Raw genomic sequence first — 24,305 nt, 5'->3', positions numbered from 1 at the left:
GTGAAACTAAAAATAAATCATTATATGCAGGGAAATAAAGCAAGCAAACTACTAGCGTCCCACCTCAAAAAGAAACAAGCAAACCAGAAAATAGCATACCTCCTAGACGCCAAAGGCAGAAAAGTTACCAAACCCAAAGACATAAGCGATGTATTCGCCAAATACTACCATAACCTATACAACTTGAAAGAAGATGATAACACTGTCCAACCTACAGAAACGGGCATCCAAGATTACCTGACACAGATAACTCTACCAGAACTCACAGTACAGCAAAAAGCAGACTTAACTAAACCGATAGACGCCCAAGAAATCAGATCGGTTATTCAAACATTACCCATAGGCAAATCACCTGGACCAGATGGTCTGACGAACCTGTACTACAGAACGTTTAGCGAAACACTGGCACCCCACTTAGCTTCGACTTTTAACTATGCAACAGCCACAAAATCACTCCCACGAGCCATGTCGCTGGCCCATATAGTCACACTGCCGAAACCCAATAAACCCGCTACAGTCCCACAAAACTTTAGACCCATCTCATTGCTAAACACTGATGCGAAAATTTTCGCGAAACTTTATGCAACAAGACTAGGGAAGATCATACCACATCTCATACACCGGGATCAAGTGGGATTTGTAAAGGGAAGACAGGGATCTGATAGCACGAGGAAAATACTAAACCTGCTGCACAAACTTCAGACACAGGGACAAGGAGGCCTCTTTGTATCCTTAGATGCGGAGAAAGCCTTCGATAGGCTGCATTGGGGATTCCTCAAGGCAACTTTAACTAAATTTGGGATACCACAAGAATTCACAGCAGTGGTGGAATCACTGTACAGCGCACCTACAGCACAGGTCCTGAACTCAGGCTTCACGTCAGAGCCCTTTCACCTAACAAATGGCACACGACAAGGATGCCCCCTGTCACCACTGCTTTACATCCTGGCCCTTGAACCATTAGCCAGCAAAATCAGAGAGAATATGAATATACATGGCATACAGATAAGAAATACCGAATACAAGGCAGGTCTGTTTGCGGATGACGTCATTCTGACGCTCACACAACCACTCATCTCACTTCCCAATCTTCTCAAAGAAATCAAACAATATGGGGACCACTCTTACTACAAGCTTAACCTCACTAAAACACAAGCTATGGGGATAGGGTTATCTGCTAAAATACTGACCCAACTTAAGGAAGGATTTCAGTTTGACTGGAGGGAGGATTATCTCACATTTCTAGGTCTAAAAATCCCCAAACACCCTGCGAAATTGTTAGAGCTAAACTATGGTAGACTACTGCGGGAGATGGGGGACACAATGAACAGCTGGGAAGGCAAATTTTTGTCGTGGATAGGTAGAATGGGGGCCATAAAAATGATGCTACTACCCAAGTTCCAATACTTATTGCGCACTCTACAAATTTTCCTCCCAAACTCGTACCTCAATAAATTACAACAAATAATCACGAGATTTGTATGGGCAAACAAAAAACCCCGAATAGCCACAAAAATCTTATGCAAACCACTGAAACATGGAGGCCTCGGCCTCCCGAATGTACACTTGTACTATAAGGCCGCCTTAATGTCAACAGCCTTGCAGACACACGAAATGAGGGAAAAAGGGGAAAGACCACAATGGGAAGAGATAGAATCTGCCGAGGGAGGTCATAAAGGCTTAAAATACTTGTTTTGGGTACCACACAAATTAAGACCAAAATCACTACATGTTCTGCCGACAACAGCGCTACTGCTGAAGGTATGGGATTCATCAATAAGGAAATTGGGACACGATAAACAATGGGCATTACAGACACCAATGCAGAGTCTGGCTATAGCCAACCCCACTATAAGCATTCGCCCATGGGTACAAGCCGGATGCACGAGAGTAGGCCAACTAGTAAGTAGGGGCACAGTCAAACAATTTCCTGACTTGCAGCAAGAATACACCCTGCCAAGTAGCACCATATTCTCGTACCTCCAGATAAAATCCCTACTAGGGGACAACACTAGCAAAACCACCTCCCATTCCCTAAAGATACTATATACAATAAGTGAAACAGGCAACATGCCGAAAAAAATGTTTTCTACGCTTTATGCAACATTAAGTGACAGCACACCAAACGACGCACTCGATAAACTCAGAGAGGACTGGCACAGAGACATACACAAACGATTTACAGATGACCAATGGCAAAAAGCTTTTACAGCACACAAAGGAAGGTCAAGATGCTCCTCACACGTGGAGCTGATGAGAAAAATCCAGTATCGGTGGTACCTGGTACCAACCAAACTAGCTAAAATCTACCCAAACACAACAAACCTATGCTGGAGATGCAGGGAAGAGGTGGGAAGCATGTACCACATTTGGTGGACGTGCCCAAAGATAAAAGGATACTGGGAGAATGTGGGGGGGATTATTAATGACGCCTTACACACGAACATAGCACTAAAACCCGAGAATGGACTGCTCTTCATGATCCCGGACGAGCTCCACAAAGCACACAAGACACTTCTATTTCACATACTAATAGCGGCAAACACGTTGATAGCACGAGCATGGAAGCAGACCGCCTGTCCTAAATCAACAGAGCTCCTATCTCAGATTGATCTAAATCTAACATACGAAACTAAACTCACGACCACCTACTCTACCCCGACTCACCTTCTGGAAGCCAAACAAGAGTGGGATTCGTTTATACAAGGTGGGAACAAAGAGACCCAATCTCTTAACACACGAACACTAACGGCGTAAGTAAGACGCTATAAGATGAGAGGAATGATTGACAACACAAGGGTATCATGTCCCCCCAAACGAGCCTTAAATAACAATAAGGGCAAGGGCTACTTTCTATATTAAAGACTAACAAGCACACAGGCTGTCAGCACACAGGTGCTCATACCTTTCCTATAGTAATATGTTTTCTTTTTGGTAATATGTTGTTTTTTCCCATTCTAAAATTGAGGAAGAGAAGGCCACACGGCCAACGAAGCCAGCTTTGTGTCAAACGGTTTAAATGTACATTGTTAGAAGGATGTGGATTAATAAGTCACCTACGATGAAAGAGACTCTACTGTAAACGGTTTATGTTTTTATGTTTTTCTGTTTTCTTTTTTTTCTCTTCTACTTATTTCCTTGTTAACATGATGTGCAATATATGAAAAATCTGAGGTTCTGCTGAACCTAACAACACTTTCCCCATCACCCCCCCTTTTTTCCTTTCTGTACCCCTGTTTATGCTCTATATTAACTGTAAAAAAAAAAAATTCAATAAAGAATAAATTGAAAAAAAAAAAAGAAAGTGTCAAAACAACCTTAGGACAATATAAATAGAAAGGTGCGCTGTACCTTTAAAAATTTAAAGTGCAAATTAGTGCATCAAAGTAGTGCAAATAGGGAGTGTCTGTCCAATGTAATCACACTCAATATAACAAAAGGGAAGAGCAGTAAAAGTCTGCTCTAACTTCTTCAGCATGTAGTCCACACCATGGGACTTTAATAGTAGTAGAACAGCAGGACGCCAGCTAGATAAAACAAACTTTATTTCTTCCAAGTAAAAAGGCTCCCTCTCCCACATAGAAGGCCAGTGTCCGGTAAAATATAATGTAGAGATGATCACGTTCACGACGTCATCACGCTATCACGTGACTGTACGGAGCTCCGAACCCGGAAGTGCCTTGCTACGTGCCGAAAAATTTGGAGTGTTCACCTCTACATTATATTTTACCGGACACTGGCCTTCTATGTGGGAGAGGGAGCCTTTTTACTTGGAAGAAAAAAAGACAGACACTCCCTATTTGCACTATTTTGATGCACTAATTTGCACTTTAAATTTTTAAAGGTACAGCGCACCTTTCTATTTATATTCTTTGTATGGTGTTTTTTGAGCTTGTACACTTTTAGGTGCTGCTCTACCTTTATTTGTAATATTTGCACTAATAATTTACACTTTAGCGCCTATATTGCTTGTTTGTTTGTTAACCTTAGGACAATAGCCTGTGATGTCTACTTTATATAAATATATACTTTTGTGTGGCAATTTTGTTTTCTTTTATGGCTATTAAGCTTACAAGACAAACATACCAAATTCTAAAATCGCTCCATATTAAAAGTTTATTTTACTCCTTGTGCTTTGTGACCTGTAACTACCAAAAAAAAAATGAAAATCCCAGACACATTATATATTCTGTAAATCAGAACAACTAAATGAATCTATTTTTAATTACTTTCTTTAACCTGCACTAATTAGGCACACATTATTATTGCAAAAACTGTACAAAAAACACAAATGTTTTCTTTTTTTTTTGCATTTTTCTGTATTTTTTTAATAATAAATAAGCATTTATATATATATATATATATATATATATGTTACATCAAATTAAAGCCCTTTCTGTCCTCTAAAAAACAGTATATAATATGCGTTGGTGCAATAAACGAGAGAGATGCAAATTGAAGTTGAACGCATACAGCAAGAAAATGCAAAAAATGCTTGTGTCATTAAGTCGTAAGACAAGCTTCTGAAGCTGTGTCCTTAAGGCGTTAAATGTGCTATATAAATAAATAATAACCGTTACTCCGCCAACTCCAGTTGTAGACTACCGGTGGAGGCAAGAACACTTCACACAATTTCCCCAGAAATTGTAGCTTTTCTAGTTTTGAATTACTTTTCTGAAGCTGCACTAATTATGCACGTGTTATTGCCAAAACTGTAAAAATCTTTTTTTTTTTAATTTTTGCTTTTAAAAAAAATTAAAACGAGAATTTATATATTTCACATCAAATTAAAGCCCCTTTTTAAAAAAAACAATATATGATATGTGTTGGTGCAGTAAATGAGAAAGATGCAAATTGTGGTTAAACACACAGAGCAAAAATTGCTTGTGTTAAGTAAAAGACAAGTTTCTTAATCTGAATCTGTTTCTAATCATTCATATTTGGAGGCTAAAACAGTAACACCACGTAGTACTTGTTTACACATCAGTGTTTCTTAATGAAAATCGTTAACCACTTATGGATGTTCTATGCCGTCTATAAATAGCCGGACCTAAACGCCGGAAGGTGCCATAGAACGTCCCTGCCATCCTTTAAACTTACTGGCACTGTGCCATTCCCCCGCCGGCAGGCGCAATCCTGGGGACTGCCTGACATCTCAGGCAGTCCCCGTCCAGCTTGTCCGGCCCTCCTGGACCATGTGATCCAGAGTTCTACACTGTGCAGCACTGCTCCAGAGGCACCACTAGTAGCTATCTGAGAAATGTCCACTGGAGGTGTCCTTAGGCTTTAATGAGCTGTAGTTGTTCTGGTAAATGTAGTGTCCCTTTAAACAAAATATATTTTAAAAAAGCTCTGTAGATCTGCGGAAGTCGGAAGCTGGTCCCACCAATCATTCATTTGTTGAGATTGCTGTTCAATAAATCACTGTGTTTGCAAAGAATATGCACAGAATTTAACCCCTTAAGGACACATGACATGTGAGACATGTCATGATTCCCTTTTATTCCAGAAGTTTGGTCCTTAACCCCTTAAGGACACGTGACGTGTGTGACACGTCATGATTCCCTTTTATTCCAGAAGTTTGGTCCTTAAGGGGTTAAATTATCCAACCTAGATTTCTTGTTCCAGGTTGGCTAACGATGTATTAATGACAATGCTGGAAGATACAACAATGTAGAATATCTCTGTATTTGCAGAGTTTTATATTCAAAAAGCTGCACATGCACATTCTAAGCACCATGACCACTTCAAGTCACTGAAGTGGCCATCGTGCTTGGAGTAACAATTTAAGTTAAGGTGCTTATTGTGTGTACGTAGATTTGTAGAATAACAATTTTAATGAAATTCCACTGCAGTCTTAATATAAGTAGTATATAAATATAGTATAATCAGGATTATATCGAGCAAATGTCCGGTGGGCCGCGATGGCCGAGGCCGGCAGGGGAGGTCACAGGATCGGAGCGCTGGACCCTGCTGTATCAAAGATCTCCCTCACCGGCCCAAAGGCAGTGAAACGCGGCCGCCGGCTGGGAAGGGAGGGAGACAGGAGAGAATTCGGAGGAGCTGCAGTCTAGAGTTCACTCACCTCCAGGATCACCAGGGATTGCAGCAAGTTCCCCCCCACCAAGGCAAAAGGTAAGAATGGAGGAGGGGATACATACATATGCTTGCTTTTTCTTTTTAATAAAATAAAAAAACATATATATTGACATTAATCTGCCTCCCCCCAACACACAATCCCTCCAAACATATTCGCACACTGCACCCCTCTTGCGCCCACACTGCACCCCTCTTGTGCCCACACTGCACCCCCTCTTGTGCCCACACTGCACCCCCTCTTGCGCGCACACTGCACCCCCTCTTGCGCGCACACTGCACCCCCTCTTGCGCGCACACTGCACCCCCTCTTGCGCGCACACTGCACCCCCTCTTGCGCGCACACTGCACCCCCTCTTGCGCGCACACTGCACCCCCTCTTGCGCGCACACTGCACCCCCTCTTGCGCGCACACTGCACCCCCTCTTGCGTGCACACTGCACCCCTCTCGCACACACACAGTGCAGCCCTCTCACACACACAATACTTCCAAACATATATGTAAATATGCTACAGAACCCCTCACACACATACTGCACCCCTAAACACATTACATTCCAAACACACACTAGCTCCCTATATACACTCTGAATACTCTACACACACACTCACTAGATCTCCTATACACACTCTGGGTCCTTCAAACACACACTAGATCCCCTACGCACAGACTACATTCCTGACATACACACTCTGGATCCCCTATGCACACACTAGATTCCTTGTAAGCGAACACATACTACATTCCTTAAACACACACTCTATTACCCCTACACACACTACATCACCTATACATACACACACACACACACACACACACACACTACAGCCCGTATGCCCACACTCGCTACATCCCCTACACACTATGCTCCCTATACACACACTCTACAGCACCTAGACAAACGTACATTACATAACACCACAAACCCAACACGACTGAAACCAACCTTATTACACAATACCAGACCACAATCAGCTCACTCTACACACACGCTATCCCACAAGTAGGCTCCAAACACATGCACAATACTCTTTCCTGGCATCCCATTTATTGAGATACCAGAGACAAGTTTCAAGCAAACACAGCTCAAGCACGTTATTAAATGTGCTTGTGCTTATTATTAATAATTCTCCACAATAACAGGCATAGTGATTAAAAAAGTATTTTTAATTCATTAAGAGGAAGCCTTTATTTTATTGTTTTTCGACTTTATTAATTATGTAACAAAATATCAGACAGGTTGATTTTTAAAATGGCTGTGAGCCTAAAAAAAGATTATTATAACAATAAAATAAGCACAGACCGTTAACTGCGAAAATGAAATCCCTTTGCGTGGTTTCTCATGCATTCATTTTAAGTAATTCCAAGGAAGAATGTATTTGCTGTTAAACTGATATCCCTATTGCACTGATTAAAAAGCAACAAGGAATTGTAACAGAAAAAAGAAAACATTTAGCTCACTAAGGAGCAAATACAGAATTATTAACCAAGGAAGACGGTTATATTATGCTCTATCAATAACAACGTTATTTACCAGATATAGATATCAGCCGTCTTTCTATGTGTTCTTACTTCCTGCATGGCATTTACAAAATGGATATACTGGTTTCTGACTGTAAAAATATATATTAAGTAATGTGGTAGACATGTAAAGACAGATATAATATAGTTTTAAGTGAGTGCGTAGACCCAGCAGGCAAAGAAGCAGGTGATTTATCTTTAGCCACTTATTTATTTATTTTTTGCTCTGCATTAAGCGGTGTAAACAAATATTGCAAATGTTCTATTACCTATAATGATAATTAATTTACTTGATTTTATGAAGCAGTACGTTTTATCACTAAGCGGGTTTTGAACAAAAGCGTAGTAAATTAACAAGCTGTCTAGCTGGCAGTGTTTGTGAATTCCTGTTGGGCTTGTATGTACTAAGGAGAGAGGAGTTATGCTGCATTCTGATTCCAATGTTGTTAAACAGATCTCCTGTACTACAGCGTATAAAGTCCTGCATTTTAATTACATACATTGATTTGCTCTTACTGGATTAAAGCTGTTCTATAACCCATAGTACATTTGTGTAGAATTCCATTCATGCTCTCCAGCTGTTGTGGAGCTACGTCTAACCTGAAGCTGGCAAAGCATCATTGGAGGTTTTGGCTACTGTTGCTATAAAAAACACACTAAATGAACACTTCTGGCAGTGATATCCGTTTCAAATCGTTTGGAAGACCCAGAGTTTAAGTTTGACTTCTAGATTTTGAAACACCTGATGTGTCTCCCATCCATTAACTTATTAAATGTATTTGTATATGTACAGTAACTTTTTGTTTCTCATTACAAGTGGGATTGCCAGGTTTATTAAAGCTTGTTTTAGTGGTTGACAAGTATTTGAATTTTAAGCCTTGGGATAGACTGTAACCGCATCGTATCCCTCTGGTGGTCTCATACGTGCTCTTGCATGAGCTTCGCAGTATAACTGGCCCTCCACAAAAAAGTATCCTTTCTGCTTCAGATTTAGGTTGCAGTCTGCACATACAAAGCAGTCTGGGTGACGGAGCTTGTCCCGAGCTTTCACAACTGTACCCCTGTGTTAAAAAAAAAAAAAGACTGTTACATATTTTTAAAAGCTCGCATAGTATTCTAACAAAAGGCAACACTACAAAAAATCATGTTAAGCAAATAAGTAAAATAAACACATCACCAATATACAAAAAGAAACTTTTCACCCAATGTGTATACACAAAACAATAATTAAAGGAGCATTATAGTGTCAGGAACACAAACGTATATTCCTGACACTATAGTTCTAAAACCAATGTTTAGGTTTCCAGACCCTTTTACCTCTGGTTAGAAAGGCGATTTACTCAACTATTTCCAGTGCTGCGCATGGCTTCTCATGTCTGTCCCCGATCCGCCTCCTTGGCTGACATAGAATTGATGGTCTCAGCCAATCACAATGGTTTCCCATAGGAAAGCATTGGATTGGCTGAGATTGTCAAATCTGATGATTTCAGTCAATAGGGCTGGGGCGAGCCAAATGCCACCCAGGCCAATCGGAATCTCCTTATAAAGATGCATGGAATTAATGCATCTCTATGGGGAAAGTTTTTTCTGCATGGAGACGCTGAACGTCAGTGCTGCACACTGTACAGCACTGCCCCAGGAAGCACCTTTTGTGGCCGTCTGAGGATGGCCACTAGAGGTTTTCCTTAGCTGTATTGTAACCACTGCTTTTTCTCTGAGAAGGTAGTGTTTACATTAAAACGCCTGCAGGTACTGACTATACTCACCAGAACAATTACAATAAGCTGTTGTTGTTCTGGTGACTATAGTGGCCCTTTAATGTACTGAATGGACACTGTACGTAAACTTTCCAAGATGTAATGTGTAGAAAAATATCTAGAACAAAATAAGAGAAATACAAGACATGGTGTAATCTGTAACACAAATTTAACGAATAGAGGAAAATCCCTGAAATGCTAAGAAAAACTGTGGATGCAATTCTGAAATAAAAGATGCTATCAAGATGACAAAACACATCTCTGCATGCCAGAGTTGTCCCATCCTGAAAAAGAACTAGTGCTTTAGGTGTCTGAAATGTCTCTTTAAAGCGGCACTGTCATGCCGAATCCCGTTTTTTTTTTTTTAAAACCCCCCTCCCGCCTCCACTACATCCAATCGACCCCCTAGTCACCCCCAAATGCCCCTAAGCCCCCCACATTACCTATTTTTTATTCTTTATTTTCTGCCCCGATCTTTATTCAGGGCGCCGCCATCTTTGTGTGGGTAGGTGAAGTCCCAGTGGGACACATCATCTGCCCACACTAGATAGACTGTGAGATTCCCGCACATGCCCAGTGAAACACCTGGACATGCGAACGGGAATTTCACCTATTCATTCATTCATCAGACAGACGAATGAATGAATAGAAAAATCAGACGAACAAACAAACACTGTGTATCAGTGTTCGTTTGTTCGTTCAGTTTATTACAAGGAGGGAGCTACCGGCGTGCACTCCCTCCTTGTAATATGTAAAGACAGAAGCGGCAGGGAGCTGTGCTCCCCACCACTTCATAAGCCCCCCAGGTCCTCCCCTCACTCTATGGGGGTCAATATGACCCCCATAATAGCATAAGGGAGATTCAAATCTCCCCAATGCCCCTACTCGCTATACCGCGAGTAGGGGCATGTCCACTAAACAGTGAGCAGCCTGTGGCTGCTCACTGTAAAAAAAAAAAAGAGTAATAAGGGGGGGGGACCTACTGTCCTCCCCCGCCGGGCCCCATCCCTGGGCGGCGGGTGGGGGCCATAATGGGAATGAGGAGGGGGGGGGACCTACTGTCCTCTCCCCCCCCCCCCGGCCCCCACCCCTGGGCGGCGAGTGGGGGCCATAATGGGAATGAGGAGGGGGGGACCTACTGACCTCCCCCCCCCGGCCCCCACCCCTGGGCGGCGGGTGGGGGCCATAATAGAAATAGGGGGGGGGACCTACTGTCCTCCCCCCGGCCCCCACGCCTGGGCGGCGGGTGGGGGCCATAATAGTAATAAGGGGGGGGAACCTACTGTCCTCCCCCCCCCCCCGGCCCCCACCCCTGGGCGGCGGGTGGGGGCCATAATGATAATGGGGGGGACCTACTGTCCTCCCCCCATCCCCACCCCTGCCCTAGTCACCCACCCAAATAAAAATGCCCCTACCTACCCCCCTCACCCTAAAAAATAGTGAGGGGGGAATAAAATTGCTAACCTGTAAAGTAAAATTAAACTTACCATTCGACGTCTTCTTTTTTCTAAAATCTTCATTTTTCAGCCCCAAAAAAGGCCAACTAAAAAACCATCATACCCGTCGAACTAAAAATAAAATAAAAAACCAGAGCGCAAAAAAAATAATCCATCTTCACCCATGGAGGGCTACGCGCAGACTGAGCTCCGCAGGGCGGGGGAAGGCTTATAAAGCCTTGCCCCGCCCTGCAATTAGGCTAAGAACACTCTGATTGGTGGGTTTAAGCCAATCAGAGTGCTCTTTGTCATTTTACAAGCGTGGGAAAGTTCTTTAGAATTTTCCCACGCTTGTAAAATGACACAGAGCACTGTGATTGGATGGATTTCAAGCCATCCAATCACAGTGCTCTGTGTCATTTTACAAGCGTGGGAAAGTTTTTTGGAATTTTCCCACGCCGGGTAAAATGACACAGAGCACTGTGATTGGATGGCTTGAAATCCATCCAATCACAGTGCTCTGTGTCATTTTACAAGCGTGGGAAAGTTCTTTGGAATTTTCCCACGCTGTGTAAAATGACTGTCTCCTCCTCCGCGCTGCTCCTACTACTAACTCCGTCGGCCTGTGGGCGAGACTGATCCCGCCCACCGGCCGGGGAGACCTAATGTGCATGCGCGGCAATGCCGCGCACGCGCATTAGTGCTTCCCATAGGAAAGCATTAAAAAAGATTTGCAATGCTTTCCTATGGGGAAATAAGCGACGCTGGAGGTCCTCACACAGCGTGAGGACGTCCAGCGACGCTCTAGCTCAGATAATCTGTGCTATAATCCAGGAAGTTCCCTCTAGTGGCTTTCTAGTAGACAGCCACTAGAGTTGGAGTTAACCCTGCAAGGTAATTATTGCAGTTTATAGAAAACTGCAATAATTACACTTGCAGGGTTAGGAGTAGTGGGAGTTGGCACCCAGACCACTCCAATGGGTAAAGAAGTGGTCTGGGTGCCTGGAGTGTCCCTTTAAGCCTTAGAACTTTGCTAAGGATATCCATCGTGTTCAAGTCTTAGTACCAGGAGAGGTAACTGATTTTGTTTCTCTATGGTTGCATTAGCTCTTTACAACTGGTACTATATTTGTTTGTCTTAATGTGTTTACTAGTGGTATTTAGCTTTAGCTTGTAGACTGTCCTAGAAAGTTAGTACTGTAACACCATTTGCCATTTGTTTTAGTATGTATGAAATGTCCATAAGCACTAAGATTCGCATCTGGTAAAGAAAACCTTATCATGCCAAACATTGGCAGTGTGGCACTTTAATAACCATTGCCTATTTGTGACTCCTAATGACAGCACATTAGTCCTTCAGTGTAAACATTGCCGTTCCTACAAAACTGCAGTGTTTTCACTTGCTGGGCTAAAATGTGGGGGACATGGCACCAGACCTGGGTGCCTGAAGTGTCATTTAAACTTTTTATAGGTAAAGGAACACTGTAAACTCATAGCAAGTTCATCTAAATAAAGTTGTCATGAAAAAAGAGTGTGAGTGCCTTCTTACTTTCAGGAGGTAAACTGTTTTTGAGTGGTTTAACCCCAATCTTTACCCACTGACAACTCGACCTCCTCTATGCTTCCTCCAGCTGCCATTCAGTTTGCCTTGTCAGCCGGTGGTATATGGCAGTTTTCTTTGGAATGTGATAATTTGTACTTTTTTCTATGTGTCACATTTCTTTTTAACTGAGGGTTATTATCAAGCCATTTCTAATGGGCATATTAAAGTGGCACTGTCTCTGTCTGGGGTCTTTATATAATGTGCTAAGAGTCCCGATGTGACATTGCTGCTTGCGGTCCGTGACTGGGAGTGGAGGCAGAGAAAGGTGAGTTCAACATACCTGAACCTGTCCTTCATGGGCATGGCCTTTCTCTTCCTACAATTCTTGATGGTGGTAGCTCCACCCAGTGTCAAGATGTGTCAAGAGGGAGGAAAGATACTGAGAGAAAGTAGTCCCTACTTTGTCTCAGTATTTCTTTGGACTGAAATTCCAACACAGTCAATATGAGTAAATGAGTATACTCATTTTGACAGTACCGCTTTAATCATACAAATTTGATATCAGAACTACATAGCTTTATTAAAGGGGTAACCTAATCACCATAACCACTGTAGCCTGGTGTAGGGGTTTTGGTGCTGTCCAATAGTAAGGGATCATATATTTTGAAAAAAATGGTGTGACCTCTTACTGGGCGAGTAGGCTGTAGTGGTAATGGGGGTTAGTGCTCCTTTAAATGAACACTCTACTAACCAAACAATACAAAAAATTACAGTTTAATAGATATACCCTCAATGAAAACAAGCTTGTATTTAATTGTGCATGTTTCCGTTGTGGTATATACAAAAAAACAGCTTTCACTTCTCTCTTCTGTTGCCTGTCACCTTCTTCAACCGGCCCAGACTTTTAACGTCGAAGGCTTTGCAATGCCGGTGCTCTAAGCAATTGCTGCCTCTGTAGTTTAGCTGCACTGAGCTAGAGAACCAGGAAGTAGCAGGATTGGTTTTCTAATAGACAGACGAGGTGTTTAACAAGGTTAATTTAGAAAAGTGCCAATTTCTATTGCAGTATGCACTTTTTGTAAATTAAAAAAAACAAGGGTACATTCTTTATACATAGAGCTAAAGTGCTTTAGGTTTCTGGATTGTCCCTTTTAGGTATTCTGAACTGACCTGCCGGTTCCTCTTTTAATATCTGATCGAATACTATTAAAATATAAAGGTACATTATTGTCAACTTACACTATGCCATTCCCACATCGGTCACAGACTGGAACCTTCTGAATTGGGGCTGCTCCTGTGTTTGGCTTATTCACTGGAGCTCTAACACTTCTGGTACCTGTTGGACGATCTTTTAAAAAAACACAAAAAACATGTCAATTAAAACTCAATTTATACCACTCTGATCCCTCTAATTTAAAACCTTCAATAATGAACAAAAAACCCAACTAAAGTGTTTGTCTAGCACGAAAGCAATCACAGGCATTCTTATTATATGTACGCATAACTGATGTCTATAATTTGAAAACTTTTTTAAAATAGCATCTTTCTGTACTAAACTGATTAAATGATCTAACGTTTACTATTGTGTAGTTAGCTGTACAGTAGGTAACTTTAATGTCTTAAAAGCACAGCATACTTAGTTATAGTTTAAGTATTTTAACAATCCTTGCCTGTATCATTGATATAGTTGTGGTAAATACAGTGATACCAAACAATAAATACTACATAGGGCTCAATCACTATATAAAACGTTGTGATGAGTCGACAACCAGTTAACAAAAGTTAATAATAAATGTTGGAATAATTCCAGTTCTGATATTGTATCTACATTTCATAATTGGGTTTTCAGTTTACAACAATAACCACACAATCAGAATACAAAATAAGTGCCATTGATAGATAGGTATGCCTGGTGTGTTGTTTTTGTTTTTTTATTCTATGGGCATAACCTTGACTAACAAGGTTATTCCCTTAAGTGTGGATTCCAAACTATAGGCCAAACTGAATAACCTGAAAACAGCTAAGTTAACAATGTTTCAGATTTGTTTATTTAAATTTTAAATTTACAGTGAATTATTTTTGAGTTGTTTCTTTAAATCACTATTGTGGTAGAAGGCTGTTCTACCATACAATTGACACCAAATTCAACTTATTTTTATTTATTTTTTTCCAATTTAGACTTGTGCAAAAACATGTTTTGGACAAACTGGCCAAATCAAAATCATTTTAATCCGATTATTCGATTTCTCCTTGGATCAACAATCTATTCACATACAGGTCAGTTACATTCTTAAATATTCTGTTTTTGCAAAAAAGCATCAGTGACTCCACAGGTCAATTCCGGATGAATTAATTAGTTCAGGTGGGGATTAAAGGGATTTTGGACAGACTAGCCAAAATGTATTTTGCACAAGCATACCGTTGCTGAATTTACCAATAGTGACACCAAACTAGCTTGTTATGCAACACGTTCATTGGATTTACAAACAGGTGATATAAAGGGGATCACCACTAGCATTTATTGGGTGAATAATACAGCTGAGGTAAGTAGAAAAAAAAGATTCTGTGTTCTCCAGCACTTCAGTTTGTACTGCACTGCAAGGCTTACCCCAGTTTACATGCAAATTACAAAAAACCTAATACTTTTTGTTGTCTAATGCATTCTTCTATATGTGGTGCCCAATGAAAACTTCTTTTTTTTTTTTTTAATTCTTTATTTATTACAAGGCAAGACACCACATGCATTAGAAAACAATAGGAAATAACAGGATCTGATGGCATACAATATCGTATATAAGAACACCGAAAACAGTAACAGGCATAGTAAAAATGCAAAAGAAAACCACTATATAGACTGTCTCGAAGGTGTCACAATGAATGATTGTTCTTTAGCCATAGTCCGAAAGGTGTTAGATGGTCATGGTGTTTCACCTTGTTGTTTTAAGGTTAAGTAAACAAAAAAAATCGATCATTCCCCATACACCGCTCGAGCCAACATAGCACTCGTGGTCATTAAGATGTAGGGCATGTACTCTCATCTAATAAACCGTCTATCTCCAATCTAACATGCGAGGCCCCCTGCATAGGTGGACTAGCCGACCCTGCATCATCAGAATGGTCTATCAAACCCACCGCATCGAAAGTGCTGCATCGGTTCCCAATGCGTAAATCGTGTAAGTCTGTCCAAAGAGGGAACGCAGTAAAAAGGGATAGGTGGTGTAAACGGAAACGATCGTAGAAAAGAAAGAAAGAAAGAGAGAGATTAGAGAAGGAGGGTTGTCCACTGGGGGGGGGGGGGGGGGGGGGGGGAAGGGGAGGGGAGAGTGCAATATACTGCTAGCCGGCGATCATGATCATGATCATAGTTTCTGTGGACTAGATGCCATACAGCTGTGGGAGGTGACAAAGATCAAGGAGCCCAAGGCACGGGTCATAGGTTAGAGCCACCCCATCGGGGTCTCGAGAGGTCCATCGCAGGATGTCATATTGAGGAAGTAGAACGGGGCTAAGGATTTGACATCAGAGGCGGGGGCCCGGGGGAGAGGTCCCAGCAGTCCGGCCCCTTAGTCTCCTATTCCACTATCTACCCATGGGGCCCAGACCCTGTCAAACTTTTTGAGGGTGCCTCTGACCCGCGCCGTTAGCTTATCCATGAGGAAAGCATCTTTGATCTTCTGTATGACAACATCAAGTGGGGGAGCCTCATTATGTATCCACACTTGGGCAAGTGCTCTCCTGGCTGCTAAGTTCACCTTGTGTAATACATTTTGTTCCATCCTGGACCAGTTGTCTATAGATCTGGCCAGAAGGAACACCCAGGGGTCTAGTTTAACCTCTTTATAAAAAATATCTTTCAAAAGCCCTGTCACTAGTTTCCAGAATTTTTGTGCCTCGGGACAATCCCACCACATATGTAGGTATGTCCCTTGCTGACCACATCCTCTCCAACATAAATCTGTGGGCGATTTATGCATCTTATATAACTTCACCGGAGTGGTGTACCACCTGAAGATAGTTTTATATGCTTGTTCCTGCATGGAGACACATATAGACGAAGTGGCCGCAGTCAGTTCTTCTCCTAAGTCAGCTTCCCATTGAGATATATAAGTGAGTTCCCCCCATTCTTTCGTACTCGAGCTTAAGTGAGTATATAGCATGGAGATAAGACTCCTAGGGATCCATTCTTTAAGGCATATAGTTTCAAAGAAAGTGAGCGGCCTCAGGGCACTGATCTTAATCGAAGGGGTTTGGGCAAAGTCCCGAATCTGGAGGTAGCGGAAAAAATCGGCGGGGCGTAGTGTAGCCCTGGTTTTCAGGTCCTCAAACGATATAAGGGAGCCACCTTCATACAAGTGGAAAAGACGCTGTACCCCCGTGCTTTCGATACCCTCAAAATCCTTAGCATCTAGTCACGGGGTAAAAGCTGTGTTTCTCAAAAAAAGAGCTAGGGGTGAAAGTCGAGGGTGACAAAAAACGTATTTAGTCGAGGTAGCATCCCAAAGTCTCAGGGAATTCGCAATAGCCAGACATTCGATGCGGGTCAAGGGCCTATGGTCCCTAGGGACCCACATCAAAAATTGGGGCAAGTCGGGTCCCATGAGAGAGGACTCCAAGTCTACCCACCGCCTTTCCTCCGGAGGGGAATGCCACAGAGCCACTTGTGATAGCTGAGCTGCCAAATAGTAGAAGTATAGATTCGGAAGTCCCATGCCCCCCCTTGCCTTAGCCCTATAGAGAATGTTTCGGGAAACCCTTGGCCTCTTATTTTGCCAAATAAATCTTCTTATCGCCTGCTGGAGCCCGCCTAGGTCAGACTTAGTCAGTCTGACCGGGAGGGCCTGGAACAGAAACAAAATTCTGGGGAGCACGTTCATTTTCACCGAATGGATTCTACCGATCCAAGAAATTGGTTTATCCAGCCATTTCTCCATATCGGTGATCAGGGTGCGAATCAAGGGTGTGAAATTTTGTGCATATAGACGCGCAGGATCCGCCGTCAACCTAACCCCCAGGTATTTGACCTGGTCCCTCGCTATACTAATCCGGTAAGTATCACTTATAGAGATTATGGCCGGTTCAGTCATGCAGAGAGGGAGTGCGCTCGATTTAGGCATGTCCACCTTGTAGCCGGCTTGCCCGCCGTAGGTATCAAGGACTCCCGCCAGTGCCCTCATCGAGCTAATCGGATCCGTCAGGGTCAGCAATATGTCGTCGGCAAAACCCGACACGACATACCGCTGGCCCCAATCGAAATCCCATGAACATCCGGGTTATTTCGTATCTCCTGCAAAAGGGGCTCCAAGGAGAGGACGAACAGCAAGGGGGACAAAGGGCATCCCTGCCTAGTACCGTTCCCCAGGCTAAAGGGCGTCAGTTTCGCCCCCGATATCCGAACCCGTGCCTTAACGTCTGTATACATTGCTCTAATCGTGGTTATGAAAGTGTCCGGTAGGCCGAAATGTCGAAGGACCTCAAAGAGATAGGGCCATTTAACCCTATCGAAGGCCTTCTCCGCGTCGAGGGACAAAAACAACGTCGGGATTTTTCTAATTGTTTGCCTCCATATAAGGTCAACATTCCGCCTAGTATTCTCGAAAAGTTGCCGTCCGGGTACGAATCCCACTTGGTCTGGGTGTATTAATTGTGTGAGATGGGGGTTCAGTCTAGTAGCTAAAAATTTTGCCAAGATTTTCGAGTCGTGGTTGATCAATGAGATCGGACGGAAGCTACCCGGGGTAAGATCATCCTTGCCCAGTTTTGGTAGAAGTACGACATCCGCCATCGACATGTCCCGGTCCGGTATGCCTCCCTCCATTAGGTCATTAAACCACGACTCCAAGTGGGGAACGAGTTCCTCATGGAAAGTCTTGTAAAAGCCGCCTTCAGACCCGTCCGGACCTGGAGCTTTATTGCCTTTCAACATGGAAATGGCATCGTCTATCTCCTCAGCAGAGATGCGTGCTCCAAGGGCGGCAGATTCTGCGCCCCGCAATACTGGGAGGGAGAGGCGCGACAGAAAGGCACGAGTATCGTCAGCTTCGCGTTGTTGGTCGGATGCGGTCCCATTGGAGTGGTTGTAGAGATTAGTAAAGTACTCCGTAAAAACCTGAGCAATTTCAGTAGGATCCGTACTAAATTTACCCGAAGCGTCCTTAATCCTCGTTATATGCGAATGTCCCTGTCTCGGGCGGAGAGACCTGGCCAACAACGTATCCATTTTATTGGATTTCTCGTAAAAGGTCCTCTTGGACCATGTTATGGCCCTGGCGGTATCGTCTATAAGCGCGTCACGAATCGAGGATCGAAGGTTACGTACGTCCGACAGGTTGCCGGATGATGGGGCAGCTTTATGCTTTTCTTCCGCTTTCCCCAGAGCCTCTAATAAAGATGACAAAAGTTGTGATTTACGCTTTTTCTTCAGGGAGGCCTCGCGTATTAATATACCCCTAATAACCGCTTTATGCGCGGCCCACACCGTAGCTGGTCGAATTCCAGCCTCCGTGTTCCTTGCGAAATATTCTAGCAATTCCCGACGAACAGTTTCTACCACGACTGGATCTTGCAGTAAAGAGGTGTTTAATTTCCAAGACCACGGAGAGGCCACACACAACCTATACAAGGTCAGCGTGACCTCCGCGTGGTCTGACCATGTAATGGAGTCAATTGTAGTGCCTGAGACTCTGGGTGCGGAATAAGAGTTATCTAAGAATAAGTCTATTCTAGAGTAGGTATCGTGGGGCGCTGAGTAGAAGGTGTAATCACGGCTATCAGGGTGGTGTGCTCTCCAGATATCTATGAGACCTGTACGGTGTAAAAAGGAACGAAGCAATTTGTCTTGGCTGCCCCTCCTATGTGACCGCGGGAGTCCACTGCATTGTCCCCTGTCCACCGCAGGGCATGGCGTGGCGTTAAGATCCCCCCTACAACCACCATGCCAGGAGGCAAGCCGTTCACCATCCGGGTCATGGTGTCCCAGAAGTCTGCAGAGGGGTCGTTGGGGGCGTAAATATTTAAGAGGTGAATGGTATGAGAGTACAGACTACCTGATATTAATATAAAGCGCCCACCCGGGTCAGCCGTAACAGTCCCCACTCGGAATGGGCATCTGTGGTGTATAAGCACCGCATTCCGCTTGTTTAGAGCCCTTGCGTCGTGTACGGACCGAAAGGTATGATCCCTAAGAGCAAATTTCGCTGAGGTCGGTATATGTGTCTCCTGCAGGAATGCTATATCCGGGTTCATGCGTTTAAGATCCCTGAACATAAGGCGGCGTTTACTCGGAATGTTTAGGCCTTTAACATTTAAGGTTAATAATTTTAAAGGCATCATAGTTTATCAAAGGGGTGGCCCAACCTTCTGACAATTCTCGCCAGAATCTGAGACGAAAGGGGCAATAAATGACATAGTACTGGAGAACAACCACCCGAGCCCCATTGGCCAGAGCAGTGCATGGAGTTACAGCAGAGTATATTAGCGTCCCCTCCCAAGGGGATTCTCATGAAAGGGGGGGAGGAGGGGGGAAGGGTGAGAAAGGGGGGAGGGAAAGAGAAGAGGAAAAGAAGAAAAAAAAAAGAGAGAGAGAGAGCAACATTGAGAACAATCTCCTGGTCTTACCCATAGCCAGGGAAAATAGGGGAATATGTTGAAGCTCCTCCAGTCCATAAAAGGCTCCAGAGTAGCAAAAACATAGACCAACGAAAAATGAGCACCCCTAGGGTGCCAATCTAAAATTATTCAAGAAAAACGATGTGCATTACTACACCGCCAATAACGGTCCGGTCTCTAGGTTCCGGCAGCGAGGGGTCAGCTACCCCACCCCATCAGCCTATAGCTGCGTGATTCCCGACGCCCACTTCTGCCCCCATCACCGAAAAGGGCAGTCCCCCCTCCGAGACCGACAAGCGGGTGGAGGGGGGAAGGACATTTACAAGGGAAACATCCGCACAAGACAAAGACCCTCAAGGGCTGGGGGAGACCACGAGGGAGAGGGACACCCCCCCTAAACGGGGTCCCCCAGCCCAAAGCTACACATTCTACACATTCCGGGGAGCATCCGCAGGGACGGAAACGCCCGCCCGCCCCCCGGAACGCGAGAAAACAGAGAGATACAGAAAAAACATTAATAATGATAATAATAGTAAGAATAAGCGGGGGATGCACATCAGACGGGGGAGAAGGGAAACCCATAACCCCCCGCAACCCCAGAGGGAGCAACCGCCCCCCACGAGTAGCTTAGAGGCTATATGTACTCAAAGGGGCCCAGAACCTATAATAAGGGACATTACAGAGCATACCCAGAGAAGGGGGGCATATACAAAGCATAGGGCTTGTGTCCCAGCATCAATTGGACGTGGAAAACATGGCCGGGATATAAACCGCCATACCCCTCCAGAGTCGAGTGTAAAACCTTATGAAGGCCATACCCACCACGAAACCCATCTGAAAAACAAGGCAACCGTTAACAGTCAAAACATATTACACATCCAACACCCCAACCGCACAAAAAACCCCAACCCACCTCCTAGACCAGTCCCGAGGCCCCCGGTATAGGGATGCAAAAGTCAAGTAAATAAACATCGTGAAGTAAAAAAATGAAAAATCGCCTGCTGCCATAGCAATCCCGCAGGGTTATACAGGCAGGACCCTCCAACGCCATGCAGCAGATCTCCCCCGTCCCCGGGGCACAGAAGCGGATAGGAGCCGGGGCTAAATCAAGGGGCCCGCAAGGAGATGAAAGCGAGGTCCAGCAGCACAAGAAAACCCTAGCCCGCCCCAAATATAGTGCACCCACCCGAGGCCGGGAGAAAAGCCGATCCGGGGGAACCCCACCAGGGACATCAGAAACCCGGGCCAGTCTTAAGCAAAAAATTAAAGAGAGGATAGATGACCCCCGCAACCCGCCGTCCCAAACAGGGGCCCACCCAGAAAAGCTCACCACCTGGAACCGCCGGTAGCCGACCCACAGCCGCGTAGAAAAGACTGTCCTCACTCGCCAGCCGCATACCATTCACGAGGAAGGGCAGGAAGGACCTCCGCCGCCGCCCTCGGAACCGCAAAGCCCTCCGGAAGACGGATCCCCAGCTCTTTCAGGAAGCCCGCCGGGTCGCCATCTGCAAACAAAATTTTGGTTCGGCCATCTTTGAAGGCCAGCAAATGAAAAGGGTGACCCCAGGCATACTTGACCGATTCCTGCTGCAAAAGTTCGGTGATAGGGCGCCATTCTCGCCGTTTTCGCAGGGTAGCCGGAGTTAAGTCCTGGTACAGGGCCAGGTCAGTCCCCCTATAAGTAATGGGGCCGTCCCTGCCCCGTTTCATCAAGGCCTCCTTCGTCTGAAAAGACAGGAACTTTATTATGACGGCCTTCTATCCTCCGCCCTTCTGGCACGAAGCGCCCGGTGTGCCCGCTCAATGTGCCACAGATGTTCTGGCACTTCAGGAAGAAGCGGCTTAAAAATGCCCAAGACTACGTCTATGAGGGACCCTTCTCCCTCCTGTTCCGGGAGGCCACGGAGACGAACATTGTTCCGCCGAGACCTGTTGCCGAGGTCTTCGATCGCTGCTTCAGCCATTAGCAGTTGGGACGTCAGCGTGTTGATCTGGGCAGCAGAGTCGTTATGGGCCGAGACTGTGGTTTCCATCCGGTGCTCGAGCACCGCGGTCCTCGCGCCCAGGGCCTGGATCTCGGCCTTCACTTCAGCAGTATTACAAACAATTTCAGTGGCCAGGTAAGTGCGCACCTCTGACAGTTTGGCCAATATTTGACCCGTGTCTGTGTCCGATGCCCCTGCGGCGACACTGCTTCCCAGGCTCGAGGGAGAGCGCGGCGTCCCCAGGCCGTCCCGTCCGCCATCTTGGGTGCTCAGTCGCACAGCGCGGGTGGCCGCGAACATTTCTGAGACCGATGTAACCGTCTCCGACGTTTTTTTCGCCTGCTTCCTCGGGCCCTTTTGTCCATCTTGGTTCCCCCGCTCTGGCAATCAGAATTTGCGTCGAATTTCGGCTTGTGTAGGCTGTTGGCACCGTGGTCGCAGCGGAGCTCTACCCGGACACGTCCAGCTCGCTCGGCTGCAAACCATGCCCCCCCCATGAATACTTCTAATTCAGTTTCCTGTGTTTTTTTTAAAAATGGCAACATTTCATTTTTAAAAAAGAATTTGCACAACTGAATAACTAATGTAGCAATAGATTGAGCTATTTATTTGTTTTAATAACAAAATTAAAGGATACCAAGGGGAGCAAAGGAGGGGAGGGGTCTGCTGGGGAAGAGGGACAAAGTCCCACAAAGTAAAACTTTCGCCTGTTGCTCACATCAGTAGAGATTTTTTAACCTCACAGGCTTTTGCATAAAGATTTTATAATTGAAATGCAACTATAGTAGAGAAAGTTTTTAAAATGTAGTAAATGCACAACCACCTACATACCAGGGTCATCGTCAACCATTTCCTGCAGCACTTTAAAAGAACCAGACTGCCTGGGCTTGCTCAGGTGTTCCTCTTCATCATGAAGAAGCCTGTATACATCTGACTGAGGCACATTGCCTGCTGGGACTGGATCACTGGACAAGGATTAAATGAAAAGAATACCAATCACAAAAAAATAACATGGGATACATGGCTGACAATAAAAATGTATTAGTCATTGTACACACACATTTAATTTAGTAGTTCATAAAGTTTCACTTCTTCATTGTGCTTTCAGAACGTGTATATTGGGAGAAAATCCTGTTTACAATTAGGCTCCTCTCTCAGCTGTCAATCAGTTCTGACTGACAGGGAGGACAGAATGATTGACTGGATGTAGGTATTATAATAATGTAACATTCACTGAAAAGCGTATATAGAGACAAAGGACAGATGATGGTTAAAGGGTTACTGCAAGCACCATGACCACTTCAGTCATTTTAAGTGGTCAGAGTGCCTGGAGTTTGTATGTGCAGAGTTAACAGTGAAATACTGCACAAACAGATTTCTAACCCCTTGGCAGTGTCATAGGGTGTCATTCGCTAGCTCGGAACAAGAGATCTGGGCTGACAAATATCATTTCTGTGCAAGTTTGCATGCATGTTGTGGCATCCATTGACTGCGACCGGTCAGCTGATGTTTCTGCAGTCACCCAGCAGAAGAGGAGTCTGCCAGGTGATACGGCAAACTATTACAGACTGGTTTGCTCCTTTACCTGGGAACTGGATCAGAGTACTTCTGGCCTCGTAACACTACAGCAGGTTGTGATATTTATGATGCTTGGTTTTAATATCTGAAAAGGTTACGCTGAATATATAATTTATTTCTTATGAATGATATATTCATTGTGTGGAATTTAAAAGTGAACCTGTAATGACAGGCTCACTTAAAAGTACCGTATATACTCGAGTATAAGCCGACCCGAATATAAGCCGAGGCCCCTAATTTTATCCAAAAAAACTGGGAAAACTTATTGACTCGAGTATAAGACTAGGGTGGGAAATGCAGCAGCTACTGGTAAATTTCTAAATAAAATTAGATCCTAAAAAAAATATATTAATTGAATATTTATTTACAGTGTGTGTATAATGAATGCAGTGTGTGCGTATGTGTGTGTGTATGAGTGCAGCGTGTGTGTATGAGTGCAGCGTGTGTGTATGAGTGCAGCGTGTGTGTATGAGTGCAGCGTGTGTGTATGAGTGCAGCGTGTGTGTATGAGTGCAGCGTGTGTGTATGAGTGCAGCGTGTGTGTATATGAATGCAGTGTGTGTGTGCATGAATGCAGTGTGTGTGTGTATGAATGCAGTGTGTGAATGCAGTGTGTGCAGGGCCGGTGCAAGGATATTTGCCGCCGTAGGCAAAAAAATTTTTGCCGCCCCCCCCCCCCCCATATGTCCTGACTTCCCCTCCTCCTCCCTCAGTGGTCCTTACCTCCCCACCCCCGTGTTCCTTCACCCCCCCCCCCCCCCCCCCCAGTGGTCCTGACTCACC

At 44.4% G+C, this 24,305-nt stretch overlaps 1 protein-coding gene across 2 annotated transcripts in view; it reads right to left on the bottom strand.

Annotated features, from left to right (window-relative positions):
- Positions 1 to 7,243: 7,243 nt before the first annotated feature.
- The window catches only part of PDLIM3 (PDZ and LIM domain 3), a 67,655-nt gene continuing 50,593 nt past the window's right edge, over positions 7,244 to 24,305 (bottom strand). For both annotated transcript variants that reach the window (XM_063458119.1, XM_063458118.1), the window contains 3 exons: positions 22,776 to 22,909; positions 13,594 to 13,702; positions 7,244 to 8,679 (listed from right to left, as the gene is read on the bottom strand). In XM_063458119.1, coding sequence (XP_063314189.1) covers positions 8,490 to 8,679; positions 13,594 to 13,702; positions 22,776 to 22,909 — 433 coding nt within the window. In that variant the 3' untranslated portion in view covers positions 7,244 to 8,489. The remainder of the gene's footprint in view (positions 8,680 to 13,593; positions 13,703 to 22,775; positions 22,910 to 24,305) is intronic.

The sequence above is a fragment of the Pelobates fuscus genome, chromosome 6 (genome assembly GCF_036172605.1).
Source record: "Pelobates fuscus isolate aPelFus1 chromosome 6, aPelFus1.pri, whole genome shotgun sequence".
In the NCBI taxonomy this organism is placed as follows: Eukaryota; Metazoa; Chordata; class Amphibia; order Anura; family Pelobatidae; genus Pelobates; species Pelobates fuscus.
Note: the sequence above shows the minus strand (reverse complement) of the source record. Positions and strands in the feature narration are given on the sequence as shown.